This window comes from Cricetulus griseus, chromosome 2, assembly GCF_003668045.3.
Source record: "Cricetulus griseus strain 17A/GY chromosome 2, alternate assembly CriGri-PICRH-1.0, whole genome shotgun sequence".
Classification (NCBI taxonomy): Eukaryota; Metazoa; Chordata; class Mammalia; order Rodentia; family Cricetidae; genus Cricetulus; species Cricetulus griseus.
The window spans coordinates 36,266,003-36,282,637 of record NC_048595.1 but is presented as its reverse complement, the minus strand read 5'-3'; the positions used below and the strand labels follow the sequence as shown (position 1 = coordinate 36,282,637).

Genomic DNA, 16,635 nt, shown 5'->3' with positions numbered 1-16,635 from the left:
GGACTGAGAGCCGCTTAGACCAGCCGCGGCAAAAGGGGCGGGAGTCAGGCTTGCGGCTCTCCCAGGTTCCGCCTGCCTCCGCACGCCAAGTGCAAACACCGCCCGCCAGACACAGCTGGGAGCAGCGAGCGCAGCGGTGGCTGTGCTAGAAAATCTAAAGAGGTTCACGGGCCGGGGAGGGCGTGAGTGGAGGCTTCTGGGCTCAAGTTGCATAAAGATCCCGAGGTAGAGCAAAATTAGACCAGATTTGTAGGCAGAAGCGGAATTGTAGGGAAGGCGTAGAAGGTTCAGTTTCAAGATCTGGTTCATATGGTCCTTTTCAACACTCGGTACCTAATTTTGTGTTCTTTCTGAGACTCTCATGTAAGCTTTAGGCCCAACCACACCTGACTCCACCATTCAGGATCCAAGGTACAGGAAGGAGTGATCAGTATTTTTAGAAATGATCATCTGTCTGGGGATAGAGTCGGATGTCTTTTAATCCCAGCACTTGGGAGGCAGAAGCAGGCAGATCTCTGAGTTCGAAGCCAGCCTGGTCTACACAGTGAGCTCCATGATAGCCAGAGCTATCTAGTGAGACTCTGTCTGGAGAAAAGAGAGAGGAGGAGGGGGGAGGGAGGACGAGTATTGTTTTGTTTTCTCTCTTTTTAAATATTGCTGGGTATGGATGGTTGGAAACACCTGTAATCCTAGCAGTTTGTAAGTAGAGGTAAGAATTGCAGGCCAGTCTGGGCCACAAGAGACTGTCTCAGAAAAATCAAAGACAAATTAATATGTACCATATCTTAAATTTTAACTATCCTGTAACCTTACTTTTATTCTTATTATGTATTGTCATCTGGTATATATTACCTTATAGTCAGCTACGTTATAATTTTTTAAAGATTTATTTATCTATTATGAGTACAATATTCTGACTGCATGTATGCCTGCAGGCCGGAAGAGGGTACCAGATCTCATTACAGATGGTTGTGAGCCACCATGTGGTTGCTGGGAATTGAACTCAGAACCTCTGGAAGGGCAGTCAGTGCTCTTAACCTCTGAGCCATCTCTCCAGCCCACATTATAATTTTTTAAATGTTAAAATATGTCAAACAGACCTCTGGAACTTGTGGGCCAGCTACCCATATGGAATTAGTGAGCTCCCGTTCACCAATTCAATGAGCATACACAAACATACAATTTGTTGTTTTTTGACACAGGGTTTCTCTGTGTAGCTTTGGTTGTCCCAGAACTCACTTTGTAGACCAGGTTGGCAGAGATCTGGCCGCCTCTGCCTCCCAAGTGCTGGGATTAAAGACATGTGCCACTATGCCCAGCTTCCTTTGGGGGTTTTGTTGGTTGTTTTTTTGTTTTTGTTTTTTTTTTTTTTTTTTTTTTTTTTTTTTTTTTGAGACAAGATCTCACTATGTAGTCTTGGCTAGCCTACAACTCTATGGGGACCAGGTTGGCTTGGAAATCATACCTGCCTTCCTATGTCTCTGAAGTGCTAGGATTAAAATGTGTGCCCCAAATGTAATTGATACAAAAATACACACATGCCAAAAATTGTATTCACCAACCTAAGCCACATATGTATCTGTCATTACCTTAAATAATGAGGGTACTAGCCGGGCGTTGGTGGCGCATGCCTTTAATCCCAGCACTCGGGAGGCAGAGGCAGGTGGATCTCTGTGAGTTCGAGGCCAGCCTTGTCTCCAGAGTGAGTGCCAGGACAGGCTCCAAAGCTACACAGAAACCCTGTCTCAAAAAAAAACCAACCAAACAAAAAATAAATAAATGAGGGTACTGAAAATAAGGACTTGTTTAAATGAGAATTTGAGTTTCAAAATTTTAGCTACCCAAATAAGGCATGATGACTTCTGTCTTTAATTCCAGCACTCTGGAGTCTGACACAGGTAGATTTGAGTTAGAGACCAGCCTGATCTGCACAAAGTTCAAGGCCAGGCAGAGCTATATAGTGAAACACCATCTGAAAATCTGAAATTATTTTCCTACTAGATGCAGAAATCTTTTTTAAGGATTTATTTTTATTTTATGGGCATTGGTGTTTTGCCTGTATGTGTATCTGTATGAGAGTCACATCCCCTGAAACTGGAGTTACAGACAGTTGTGAGCTGCCATGTGGGTGTTGGAAATTGAACCTGGGTCCTCGAGAAGTCCAGCCAGTGCTCTTAACCTCTGAGCTACCTCTCCAGCCCCAGTTGCAGAAATCTTAACATCCTGAGTATTAAAGTATAATGTATGGCTCATTACACTTTAATACTCAGCATGCATGCATTGAGGTCCTAGGTTTGATACCTCATACTGACAAAGTCAACAACAACAAAAAACATAATGTTTGGAATGACCTTTTCATATGGAAATCAATTCCATCTTTACTGGGCAGAATTGATTAGTATTACCATGGATAAGTCTAATTAAATGTCATTAGCTTCGTACAAGTTCACTTCAGTTCCTACAAAGACATAAGATATGGGCTGGAGACTTGATTCAGTAGTTAAGAGCACTTGTTGCTCTTGCTGAAGACCTGGGTTTAATTCCCAGGCTCATCTGTAATTCCAGTTCTAGGAGATGTGATGCCTTCTGAAATCTTTGGGTACCAGGCACTCAAATGCCATATATATATGTACAAACAGGGAAAACACTCATACACAGGCATCTTTGAAAGAACAAAAAGGTGTAAGATGGCCTAGTCAATATAAAATAAACCAGAGGTGTACCCTGGCAATACAATGAACATATTCATAGCAAGATCTTCATCTGCTTATTTATAAACTGTAGACAATTTTTCCAGATATGTCTTACCGCAATAGAATGCTGAGAGTTATTATTGTGTACTTACTTTACAACAGGGTTTAACTATGCAACCCCGGCTGGTTTAAAACCCAGTATGTAGACAAGCCTGCCTCTGTCTTCCTGCTTCAGCTCCTGAGTGCTCAGAGTGAGGATTTGGGCCTTGTAAAATAGCTCAGTGTGGAAGAACACCCAGCAATCTGAGTGTAATCCCCAGGCCCCACATTGTAGGAAAGAACCAACTCCCAAGCTGTCCTCTGACCTCCACAGGAATACCTTGGCATGTGTCGTCGTCGTCATCACCATACCCCCTACCCCGACCCTGCAACCCCCTATATATTTTTTAAATTTTAAAAATTAAATGGGAGGGTTGAACTGTATCAACCACTCTTATCCTGGCACTTGCTCTGGAGGACAGGCTGGCCTTGAAGTCACAGAGATCCACCTGCCTCTGCCTCCCGAGTGCTGGAATTAAAGGCGTGCGCCACCAACACCCGGCTGTATCAAACCACTCTTATACTTTCAGGATCCTTTTGTTTTTACAGTGCTTTGGATACAATCTAAGGCCTTGTATTCTATTGCTGAGCTATATATTCAATCTCCTTCATACTCTGAATTATTGAAAACCCTCTCAAAACTTGTCTATTAAAGCGTGATGGATTAGAAGCTGATAAAACAAAACAGAACAAATAAAAAAGAAGCTGATAAAACTTGGTCATTGTATCACTCATTCATTTATCTAGCTTTTCATGACAGGATTTCTCTGTGTGACCTTGGCCATCTTGGAACTTATTCTGTGGACCAAGGTGGCCTCAAACTCAGAGATTTGCCTGCATTTGCCCAAGTGCTGGGATTAAAGATATGCGCCACCACAACCCAGCTGCTGTTTTATGTTTTATTTTATTAAGATCCAGTCTCAATTGGGACTGGGGAAATGGCTCAGTTAGTAAAGTGCTTACTATGCAACCATGAGACCTGGGTTCAGATCCCGGCACTTCATAAAAAGTAGTGTGCTTGAAATCCCAGGGCTGTGGAGGAAAGTCCTTGGGACTTGCTGGCCAGCCAATCCAGCCAATCAGCATGCTCTATGTTCAGTGAGACTTGTCTGAAAAGCAGAGAGCAGTTGAGGCAGAGGTAGACACCTTGTATGAACCTCTGGCCTCATGCACATCTGTACATAAAATAAAGATAATCCATAGCACAATACATATCTATGAAAAGTCACCCAATTCTTCAAAAGTTAAGGAGTGTTATTTTAACTAGACAAAGATTTATTGCATTTGTTTATGTTGTGAAATATCACTTCAACTACGTAAAGGTGTGTTACATTTGTTTATGCTGCATTTGTTTAATTAGGAAAAGATGCGTTGCTGTTTCACCCTGCCTGCCTAAGGCACCTGACTGGTCTAATAAAAAGCTGAACAGCCAATAACTAGGCAGTAGAGAGATTGGGGGGGGGGGCTGAAGGGCAGAGAGATAAGTAGGAGAAGGAATCTAGGCTCAAGGATGAAGAGAGATTGAGGGAGAAAAAGACAAGCATGGAGTAGAACATACAAAAAGAAAGGTTAAGAAGCTCAGAGGCAAAATGGAGATGAAGAGAAACAGCTTTGGAGGCAGGGTTTTGCTCTGTAGCACAGTTTGGCCTCAAACTCCTGATCCTTCCAGCTTCAGTCTGCTAATAAGTCAGATTACACCATGCATTACTACACTCAACTTAAGTTTTTAATTATTAATTCTGTATCTTCCATCTGAGATAGAGCAGTGATTCTTAATCAAAGGTGATTTTTGTCTATTCCTCAGGGGACATTTGATTAACTTCTGAAGATATTTTGGATCCTTATAACTTCTTGGTATTTCCAGTATCTAGTAAGTAGAGGGATATGCTAAGCACATGGGTAACACGAGAGCCCTTCCCAATAACAAAGAATATTCTGACACAAAATATTAATGATACTGAGGTTGAGAATTAATATGGGATGCTAGGCCGTGGTGGCATGCCTCTAATCCCAGCACTTATGTTAGGGAATATTATTTCAAGGTGACTTTTGTTTATGCTGCATTTGTTTAACTCTGTGAAGCTGTGATTCTTTGCCTATCTAAAACACCTGATAGTCTATTAGACTAGAGCTGAGTGGCCAATAGTGGAGGCAGGAGAAAGGATAGGTGAGGCTGGCAGACAAAGAGGAAAAAGCAGAAAGAAAAAGAGAGGAGGATATATTAGGGGCCAGCCACAGAGTAAGAAGGAAAGTAAAACTCCACAGAAGATAAAAGCCCAGAGGGGGGAAAAAAGGGTAGACAGGCTAATTAAAGATAAGGAAAGCTGGCTAGAAACAAGCCAAGCTAAGACCAGGCACTCGATGAGCCGTGGTGGCCCACGCCTTTAATCCCAGCACTCGGGAGGCAGAGGCAGGTGGATGGATCTCTGTGAGTTGGAGGCCAGCTGGTCTACAAAGCTACATAGAAAAACCCTGTCTTGAAAAAATAGAAACAAGTGTTCAGTTATTTTCTTAGATGAATACAGTTGCATACATGCTACAATACATGTATAGTTAGTGGTCAGATCCAGGAAACTCTCCAGAGTGGTTTCTACCATGCCTGTGGGATCTGAGAATTGAACTCATGTCATCAAACCTGGGTGAAAGAGTCTCTGCCCACTGAACCATCTCACAGGCCCTACTTTTTTTTTTTTTAAAGACTTTATTTACTATGTATACAACATTCTGCTTCCATGTATATCTGCACACCAGAAGAGGGCACCAGATCTCATAATGGATGGTTGTGAGCCACCATGTGGTTGCTGGGAATTGAACTCAGGACCTCTGGAAGAGCAGTCAGAGCTCTTAACCTCTGAGCCATCTCTCCAGCACCAGGCCCTACTTTTTATAAAGCAGAATTTCTTTTTCTTTCTTTCTTTTTTTTTTTTTTTAATTTATTTATATGCCTGCAGGCCAGAGGAGGGCACCAGATCTCATTACAGATGGTTGTGAGCCACCATGTGGTTGCTGGGAATTGAACTCAGGACCTTTGGAAGAACAAGCAGTGCTCTTAACCACTGAACCATCTCTCCAGCCCCTATAAAGCAGAATTTCGAGCAGTTCAGACTGGCCTTAAATGTATTATATAACTCAGCATGACCTGAACTTCTGATCTCCCTACCTTTACCTTCCAAGGGCTGGGATTACAGGCATGAGCCACTAAGTCTGGCTTCTTGGATTAGTCTTGACAATTTGAGTCTTTTAAAAGAATTGGTGAGAACCACCAGGTAGACAGGTTAGAATAGAGCAGAGAACTCTCTATGGGTTTCAGATGCTATGTGATAACATTCTCAGCTTTTGGATTGGTGGAAGATAAGTGGTCTGTAAAGACCTCCCTAAAGGTTTTACACATGGTCACATGAGTGGTAGATCAGGTACATAAGTGGGCAGTGAATGACCACTTAGGACATAAAGATGGCCCAAGATAATGTCTCTGGATGAGCAACAGTACAACTCTTTGCAATCAGTCCTAATCAGTGTCTGAGCCTTGTAGAATTTTTAATGTGGACATGGTTTTTTTGTTTTGTTTCCTGGGAACTTTAAATCACAGCATAAAGTTCAACAAGAGCTCACAAGACTTGGTTACAACTCAAATATCCCCAGTCCTGTTAAGTGTAGGAACTGTTCAGTTTGCAGCCTGCATCATCCTAATATGCACGTGCTTGCCAGTATTCAGGCAGTACTCTGTTCGGGGTTCCTGATAATGTCTTTAGCTACATTGCTAAAACTATGGCCGAACCAGCTTCATTCTCTCTCCCCTTCCTCCTCCCCCCCCCCCCCTCTCTCTCTCTCTCTCTCTCGCACTGCCTCTTTCTCTCTCCCCCTTCCCACAAGGCCCCTATGCACTTCCCTTCTCTCACCCCCCTCTCCCCACCCCAAAGACTCTTTATGTGAGAGCTTTCTGCATGGCGTATCTGTCTCTTACCCACTGTGGTACCCCTTGGCTACAAGCAGCCAAGGTCCCTCTCACGCTGTATCATAACACTTTTGAGGTGAGAAACTAGGAATTAAAGCTGGAGAGATGGCTCAGAGGTTAAGAGCACTGACTGCTCCTTCCAGAGGTCCTGAGTTCAATTCCCAGCAACCACATAGTGGCTCACAACCATCCGTTATGAGATCTGGTGCCCTCTTCTGGTGTGCAGATATACATGGAAGCAGAATGTTGTATACATAATAAATAAATAAATCTTAAAAAAAAAAAAAAAAAAGCCGGGCGTTGGTGGCGCACACCTTTAATCGCAGAGGCAGGTGGATCTTTGTGAGTTCGAGACCAGCCTAGCCTACAAGAGCTAGTACCAGAACAACCTCCAAAGCCACAGTGAAACCCTGTCTCGAAAAACCAAAAAAGAAACTAGAATTAAACAATTCCTTCTACCTTTATGGGTGATAATCACACATGCATAATAAATCACTAGAGATTATTTACTTGCTAGGTCACAGGAATTAGTTACATTCTATCCTTATACATGTTTGAAAAAGAACATTTTTCTGGGGGTGTGGAGTTGGGTCCTTTCATGTATCCTAGGTTGGTTTTGAACTCTGCTCTAGCCATCCTATTGCTGTGATTATAGGCATGTATAACCACACCCTGCACAAAATATCAAATTAAATAACATTCTGATACAGGGACTGAGGAAACAGCATATGAGTAGAGTTCTTGCCTAGGAGGCTGAGACACTGGGTTCAATTCCTAGCACCACAAAAAAAAAAAGGGGGGGGGGCACACCTCAAAGGAACCAAGTTTGTGTCACCTGCCTATACTCTGATATTCAAGAGTCTGAGGCAGGAGAACTGAAACTTTGAGGGCCAACAAATGCAATTTAGCAAGACTTATAAAATGAAGTGAAAGGATGAAATGTAGCCCAGTAGTAAGGCACTTGCCTAGCATGCACAAGACTGTTGGTTCGATTTTATTGGGGTGGGGGAGGGCAGAAAAAATTAAAACTAAAATAAAGGGGTGGCAGAGGAAGGACAAACAGCAGATCTGCAGATCAGTTTATTCAGATGGAATTGCTAATTACATGGAAGAGAAGCTACTTGCCATAATCATTGAAGTTCTCCAGAATACACATTAGAAACAAATGGTTCAAAACTACAAGGAACTTCTCCTGATGCCCTGTGACAAGGCTGAGGTGGATGATCTGTGCAGTTACTTCAACCTATTAAAGAGTTTGTGGGCCACCTAGAGAAGAAAACAAAAACAAAAACATCACTTAGATTTAATGTCACACTCACGGGTCTTCATACCTGGAACAGTACTGCTTCTTTCTTGACACTCTCATTCTTAAGTATCCTTATCCATACTTGGGGCCTACTAACTCCCTTCAGTTACCTAACTCTTGTCTGCAACTCTGAATTTTTTCATCTACTACTTTTATTTTATGTGTATTGGGGTTTTGCCTGAATATATGTCACTGTGAGGGTATTACATACACTGGAACTAGAGTTACAGATAGCTGTGACCTGCAAATGTGGTTGCTGGGAATTGAACCCAGGTCCTTCAGAAAAGCAGCCAGTGCTCTTAACTGCTGAGCCATCTCTTAAGCCCCATACTTCTTTTTGAAACTGTATGCAATTGCCTGTAAGCTTCCACCAAATAATCACCACACAAATCTGTTTTTGGAATTCTCTTGGCAGGAATATACCACCACCCTACTACATACAACTTTTTATATTTCTCTCGTATATACATGTTGGAATGGAACTGCTCAGTGTTATCTGTGGCCATATGCTAGACCATGCTTAACTCTTTACCCAAAAAAAAAAAAAAAAAAAAAAAAAAAGATTTCTCTGTTTAGACCAGACTGGTTTCAAGCACCTGGGCTTCAGTACCTTTCTGCCTTAGACTCCTGAGTAGCTAGAACTACAGATGTGCGCTTCCATGGCTGGCTCTATGCTTGCCCTTCTAAGGAACTGCCAAGCTATTTTACACATTGGCTATACCACTTATATCTTTACCGGTAGAGTGTGAAATTTCTACTTTTTCCCACATTTCTTTCTCATGTAACACTCCCCAGCTACCACCCTGGTGATCAAACCCAGGCCTCACTAGACAAGCAGTGCTCTACCACGTACACACAGAATATAGTCTCAGTAAGGTAGCTAGCCAATCAGTTGCCCCCTCCCTTCCCTTTGAGGCAGTATCTCATTCTATAGACTAGACTGGACTAAAAATATATAGCCCAGGCTGGCCTCAAACTCATGACAATTATCATGCCTCAGCACTCCAAATGGTTAAATACTAGGATTATAGGTATAAGCCAACACACATGACTTACCTAATCAGTTTTAATGGAATTAATCTTATCCAGTTCTGCGTGTGTGCTATATGTATAAAATACTGTTATATGAAAGAGTGAAGCACAACTTACTTAAAAAAGAAACAACTATACATACTGAAGGAGCATATAAAACAGACTATTAAAAGTATAGTATCTGGGGCTGGAGAGATGATGGCTCAGTGGTTAGAACACTAGCTGCTTTTTTTCAGAGGTGCAGAGGACCTGGGTCCAGTTTCTTTCTTTTTTTAAAAAATTTATTTATTATGTATATAGTGTTCTGCCTGCATGTTTGCCTGCAGGCCAGAAGAGGGCATCAGATCTCATTATAGATGGTTATGAGCAACCACGTGGTTGCTGGGAATTGAACTCAGTCAGGACCTCTTAAAGAGCAGCTAGTGCTCTTAACCTCTGAGCCATCTCTCCAGCCCTGGGTTCAGTTTCTAACACTCCCATCACTCACATGGTAAGTCAGAACTATCCACAAATTCAATTACAGAAGATCTGATGCCCTCTTCTAACTTCCTTGGGCACCAGGCACATACATGGAACAAAGACACGAACGAAAAACACCCACACAAAATTAATTAAATAACATTAAGCCAGGCGGTGGTGGCGCATGCCTTTAGTCACAGCACTCAGGAGGCAGAGGCAGGTGGATCTCAGTAAGTTCAAGACCAGCTTGGTCTACAAGCTGGACAGCCAGGACAGCCTCCAAGCCACAGACAAACCCTGTCTCAAAAAAACAAAAAAAAATTAAATATTTTTTTTCCCTTAAAGATGAAATCCAGGACTGGGGTATAGCTCAGAGCACAGAGCATTTGCCTAGCACGCATAAGGCCTTGTGATTTATCTCCAGTACCAAAAGAAAAAAGAATATAAAAACCAATTTCCCTGTTATTTAACAGTGCATGTTAGGATGTTGTTTTTCCATGTCAGTCTGTTCCAATATGTGCAATAGAGACAGAGATACCTACCTCCAGCATATGTGATAAGGATTAAGGACAGCTATGTATATAAAATGCTTGTCACAAAACCTGATATATATATACCTTTAATCCTGGCACCCGGGAGGCAGAGGCAGGAAGATCTCTGTGAGTTCAAGGCCAACCTGGTCTATAGAGTCAATTCCAGGACAGGCTCCAAAGCTACAGAGAAACAACTCCTTCCACCCCCCCAAAGACCCCCCCCCAAAAAAAACCTCAAAACCTTAGAGCATGAAGACCACTGTTTAGCTTTGCCCTTCCTGTCTTCAGACTGACTTACACAGTGGTCACGTGCATGCAAGAAGTCAAAGAGCTCCTCTGTACAATCCTCTTCTGTCTGTGATCGGGAAGACACACGACTATCACAAAGCTCTAGCCGCTCCCGGGCCTTTACACACTTCTCCAACTGCTCACATTGCTCTCTCACTGTTGTTAGGGGGTCCTGACAAAGAAATGGGGGAAAAAAGGAAGCTTCAGGAAACATCCACCACATACATATGCTTTGGTCAGTATAATCACCAAACCAAGGTGCTACCTCTGAACATACAGGCCAGCAGGCAGAACCATATGCTAGCCAGAAATGGCAGAATGGGAATGCCTACTTAATTCTTTGATGCTAAGTACTAGAGAATTTTCAAATTTCTGCCTTCCAAGGTTAGTGCATACTGGCACCTTGGAAGGCAGATATTTGGCTCAGTTCTGAGAAACAAGGACACCTGGCCAAACAGGAAGTAGATCTACTAGAGGCATCACTTATTAATACAGCATTTAGGATTCAATTTCCCTGGTCTAAGAATCAGGCCTAGCCCCCTACTTGCAGACAGAAAATGCAAACATGGAGAACTATCTAAAAAATCTCTTTCCAGAGTTCTTCGAGGTGCTGTCTGATTCCTGGTATGACCAAAAAACCCCCAAACCTAGAAGAGACATACATAGCTTTCTAAGCTTACACTCCCAAACCCTCCACTGCATAGGAGATATTAAAGGTTTATTCATTCATTTTCCAAGTTGTCAGAGATTCCTTAAAATGCCCTAGAGTTTCATGAAGCTCAAATTTCCTATTTCTAGAAAAGTAGTTCAAAACCGGAAGCAGCACTTACCACTAATTCTTCCTCCTCTTCTTCCTACAAAAGGTAAAGAGAATTAGTGTCAGCAGCAATTTTATAACATACATTTCCCCAATCATACTGATACAAAAATTACGGAGAAAAGACTATTAATCATATTTTATGATGATGTTTGTCACCCTAGCATCCTTGCTAATTTAAATGCTAAATTCTGCCTCTCCCTAGAACTAGCTAATTTTTACAGATAAAATACAGTTTGCTTGGGACACACCTTTCATGTACCAGTCAATCCAAAACCCATATAGCCAGTCACTTCCTTAGGCAAGTCTCACATACAAACTTTGTATTGCCCTTACTCTAGAGAGAAAGATCAACAAGGGATCAGCACCATAGTTCAGAGTTCACTGAAATTATTCAAACTATCCAATCCTTAATGTGATCAAACTTTGCCATCATTCCTTCCCATAGAAACCAGGCTCTGAGCCTTGATTTCCCTGTGACTCCTTGTTTGATTTGGTAAGGTCTCACTCTAGCTCAGACTGGCTTCATATGTGTGTCAGTCCTACCTCACCTTCCCAAACACTGAAATTACAGATGTGAATCACCATACTCAGTTCTCTTCCCAACTTCTATAAAAATAATTGTGTGTGTGGGAGCATATGCATATGTGTGTGCAGGTGTATTCATCATTGTGCTTGGAGGCCACTAGGGAGCACTGGGTATTCCGGGGAGCAGCCAGAATGCCTTAGTGAGGGGCCCCCTCACTTTGTAATGCCTAGCTTTTACCTTCATGCTAGGATCCATTCTCTAGTCCTCACGCTTGGGCAGCAAGTGCTCTTAAGCACTGAACCATTTTTCCAGCCCTAACTTGTTTTTGTTTTTTGAGACAGGGTCTCACTATTTAGCCAGCCTGGCCTTGAACTTGCAGAAATCCTCCTGCATCAGCCTGAATGCCTGGATCACAGGAATGTGGTAGCACCATGCCCAGCTCCTCTGTTTCCTTTTGCCCCACTTCTCTGCATTGTCCTGAGCCTTTCTTTCAAGAACTATAAGCAATAAATCACCCTGCCATCTTTCTTCTCCTTCCTGCTCTTTTCATTAAATTTAAATTTTACGTTTTATTTATGCTACAGCAAACACAAAGAAGTCAGTGGACAACTTGTGAAAATCAGTTTTCTCCTTTCACCATGTAGGTCCAAGAGGTTGAACACAGGTTGTCAGGTGAGAGACAGGCACTTTTACTATCTCATTGGCCTTTTATATTTTAAGAATGTGTCCTGCTTGTAGCCCTAGCTGGCCTTGAACTCTTCATTGTCCTGCCTCAGCCTCAAAAGTGATAGGATCACAAGTATAAACCACTATGCCCAGTCCATAAATTCTTTCAAAGATAGCTAGCTGTCTCCATGTACACCACCTCACCATATTTTTAAGACAGACACCACTTCACTTTCATCAGTAAGATCTAAGCATTCAGGACAGTCTACAGTTTATGAAGTATACATAGACTAATGAAGTACATTAGGATATAATTAGTCAGCTCTTAAGAAAGTAATCCCAAGTTAGAAACAATAGTAATTATTAAACACTTCCTGATAATAGACTCAAGCCATCAAATAATCCAATGAGACCAAAAGAACTTAGAAGTATTTTGGTAGTCTTAAGGTGTAGCTCAATGAGAGTGCTTTCCTAACATTGCACAAAGCCCTTGGTCCAATTCCCACACTGAAAGGGGAAACAAGGTATCATACACACATGAGCAGAAGTACCCATGCAATGCACCAACCTACAAAACAAAAATACTTTGCCTTTGCTTAAACAGGTGAGGAGTACTCTCCTGTAATCCCAGCACTTAAAAGGCAGAGGATCAGGAGCTCATATTTGAGTCCAATCTGGACTACATAAGACCCTATCTCAAAACAATAAATAAAGTATCTGGTAAATACTGATAGAAATAGCTAAACTTTGTCTTTATATCCTGAACTAAGTTTAGAGGAAAACCAACTTTTTTGGTTATTTTGTTTGTTTAAGATTGCCACTTTTTTTTTTTGTTGTTTTGTTTTGTTTTGTTTTTTGAGACAGGGTTTCTCTGTGGCTTTGGAGGCTATCCTGGAACTAGCTCTTGTAGACCAGGCTGGTCTTGAACTCAGAGATCCACCTGCCTCTGACTCCCAAGTGCTGGAACTAAAAAGGCATGTGCCACCACTGCCCAGCTGTCACTATTTTTTTTTTTTTTTTAAACTATGGGTATGTGTGTCAGGGGCTGGTAGTATGTACACATGAATACAGGTGCCTGTAGAGGCCAGAGACATCACATCTCTTGGAACCAAAGTTACAGGCAATTGCGAGCCACCTGATGAAAGTACTAGGAACTGAACTCAGATCCTCTGCAAGACCAGCACAGGGTTTTATCCACTGCATCATCTCTCTGGCTTTTTTTCTAGCCACTTAACTTGAATATGGAAAATGAAAATGGCCAAACCTAAATTCTTTTCTTTAGCCAACTTAACTAAAGTTATAATCACTGCCCTTTGGCTTGAAGGTCAATATAATTATAAAAGTCTATACAACTTCATCTAAGACCTTAAACACACTAGGCCCTACATTATCTATTTATTATCCCACCGTGTACCTTCAAATTAGTATCCTTTCTTTGCCTAATTGTAAAAATTACCTATAGGAGCATCAGCATAGATCCTAAATCTGGTGCATGGCAATTATTTACACACACACACACACACACACACACACACACACACACACACACACAATATAACTATCCACATGTGGGAGAAGAGAAAGTAGAGGCACAAAGGGAATAAAAAGAGGAGCTCAACAATCACGTTTCCCTAGAAGGGAGGGAGAGTCAACTGTAACCTCAGCTCTCTACTCTCTCAGTTGGCAAGGTTTCTCCTAAGTGTGAAGCTGTTACTTAGGATATAAGTTCTAGTTTTCATCAAGCTCCCTAAATGATTTATTAACAAGCTGGAGAGATGGCAAATGGCTAAGAGAATTTGCTGCTCTTGCAAAAGAACTAGGTTTGATTCCTTACAACCATCTCTAATTCCAGTGCCAGGGGATCCAACACCCTCTTCTGACCTCCCTTAAAACCAGGCAAACATATGGCTGGAGAGATGGTTCAGAGGTTAACAGCACTGGCTGTTCTTCCAGAGGACCTGAGTTCAATTCCCAACAACTACATGGTGGCTCACAACCATCTGTAATGAGATCTGGCACCCTCTTCTGGTGTGGGGGCATACAGACAGACACTGTATACATAATAAATAAATAAATAAATCTAAAAAATGTTTTTAAAAAGTTTTAAATTAACATTGAAAAAGTACCCCCCGAAAAAAATAAAAACAAAACTGATATCAAAGCTCAGTGGTAAAGCACTTTCTCAGAATACTTGAAGTGCTGAATTCAAGGCCCAGCATAAGAATAAAAAGTTCTAAAACCATCAGGTAAAATTGTTTGGTGTCAACAACCTGAGTATGATCCTAGCAACCCATGTGGAAAGACCTACAGACAGATGCATACATACACCGACACCCATACAAGCACACAAAAGATGGCTCAGCGGTTAAGAGCACCTCTCCCTCTTCCAAAGAACCCAGGTTCCTCCTAGCACCTACATGGTAGGTCACAAACATTTGTAACTCCAGTTCCAGGGGATTCAGTGCCCTTAGAAGGCACCAAGCACAAAAGTGGTACACAGATACACACACAAGCAAAATACAAACACACGATTACAGAAAAAATAAAAATTGGGGGGGGGGGCTTGAAATTAAAGTGTTCTAGACTATTGTGTCATTTCCCAGTTAGCAATGCTACATTAGTAATTATGTCAAAAATAATTATGGACTGTTTCCACCAATGAGATAAACCAAAGTCACACTGAATAAAAGGATTTAATCTCCAATGATTATGGGTCTTTAGTAAAATTAATTCAACTTTCTTCATTTTATATTTTTTTTTGATTGCTTTGATTTATTGTTTTTGGTTCTTTGTTTTTGACACAGGGTCTCCCTATAGTTCTGGCTGTCCTGAGTGCTAAGATTCAAAGCATGGACCACCATGCCGTTGTGGTTTTTAGTAACCTGTCGAACTTTCTGAGCCTGGCTCCAACACTTTCTGGAAACTGTTAAGACTAGAAAAAAATTAAAAGATAAACAATTTTCCAAATAATTCCAAATCCATAAAGCCCCAATGGCTTGTCCTGAAGTAGACAGAGGGCAAATATATAGGAAACAGAAGCAAAGTGCATCGCTTTTGTAAAGTACTGTGGTTAGAGGTCTGGCTGTGTTGTGACACTTGGACTCTATTCCCAGCTGCATTGATTGTCTGCCTGTCTGTCTTTCTTTCCCTTAGACAAGATAATGAACTTCCTTGCTTGCTGCCTCATCTATAAAAATGACAAAAAAAATAACGTAACAAATATTTAACTCATGGGGAAACTTCAAGTTAAATGTCTTAGTACATACAAAGCACTCAGAACACAAGCAGTCAATATTTATCACACTGGTACTCAACCGGGGCAAGAGCTCCCTCTTTCACCACAGAATTACACTGCACATTTTTACACTGTTCCCAAAACCACTTTTTGTTTGTGGTGATGGGGAGCGAACACAGACAGGCCTTCTTGATAGTAGGCAAACGTTTTACCGCGAAGCTACACCCCGATTCCTGAGCCACTTTTTCACAGAAAGTGGTATAAGGCTTGGGTCCCCGAAACTTCCACCAATGACCTAAGCTAGGTTAAAGGCTAACGCCGGTCTATTTGTCTCACACACTTAGAAATCAGAACCTAAAAACATCCGACTGACTGAAAACACAGCTCTTTCTTTCTCTTTCTTTCTTTCTTTCTTTCTTTCTCAGGTACAGCTTTGTAACTCCAGTTAAACCTTCACATTCGTGGGTTGGGAAACCGGGCCCTGAGAAAGACTATCCATTAACGAATTCTGAAGACGAGCAGCGGAAACCGCCCGCCTGCCCGCGTCAACCCCGCAAACCCTAGGAGGACCCGGACCAGGAGGGCCCGGGAAAGTGCTTTGATGCGGTAGATCCCGGGGCTCAGCGCGTAGAGGGGAGCAAGAGCCGACGTCCTAGCCTTACCTCTTTGGGGTCTCCGGATCCGGTAAGCATCTTCTGTTCGTCCTCTAGTCCCATGTCAGGAAGCTGTTCGGCCCTCCACACCAGGAGAAACAACCTTAACGACTCCACTTGAGGATCAAGGAGGACTTGTAAGGGTCACTTGACGGATATCCGGCGACCTGGCCGGAAGTGCGGCATACTCATCGTAGTCTGGAACACACGCCCAGATTGGCCTGTACTACTCGTTAGCTGCAGGTGGTAGGGGGAGCTGGCATATATGTCTGCGAAGGATTTGCTAAGAAACATCCTTTTGGCCGCCCCAGGCCCAAGTGTGTCATCTAGAGTGATTTTCCAGGTAGTATTTCCTAAGATACTCGAGATA

At 42.1% G+C, this 16,635-nt stretch overlaps 1 protein-coding gene across 1 annotated transcript; it reads right to left on the bottom strand.

Moving 5' to 3' along the window:
- Positions 1-7,800: 7,800 nt before the first annotated feature.
- On the bottom strand, positions 7,801-16,433 carry LOC100771461 (cytochrome b-c1 complex subunit 6, mitochondrial). Its single transcript, XM_027402535.2, has 4 exons — positions 16,275-16,433; positions 11,196-11,219; positions 10,376-10,537; positions 7,801-8,013 (listed from the first exon to the last, which is right to left on the bottom strand). The coding sequence occupies exons 1-4, from the start codon at positions 16,326-16,328 to the stop codon at positions 7,981-7,983; spliced, it is 273 nt and encodes a 90-aa protein (XP_027258336.1). The 5' UTR covers positions 16,329-16,433; the 3' UTR covers positions 7,801-7,980.
- Positions 16,434-16,635: the final 202 nt, after the last annotated feature.

Coding starts and splice junctions, on each gene's coding strand:
- LOC100771461 (XM_027402535.2), bottom strand. CDS start 16,328: ATGGGACTAGAGGACGAACAGAAGATGCTTACCGGATCCGGAGACCCC. Junction 11,220..16,274: donor GATCCGGAGACCCCAAAGAG/GTAAGGCTAGGA, acceptor TACCTTTTGTAG/GAAGAAGAGGAGGAAGAATT. Junction 8,014..10,375: donor TGCATGCACGTGACCACTGT/GTAAGTCAGTCT, acceptor TTTCTTCTCTAG/GTGGCCCACAAACTCTTTAA.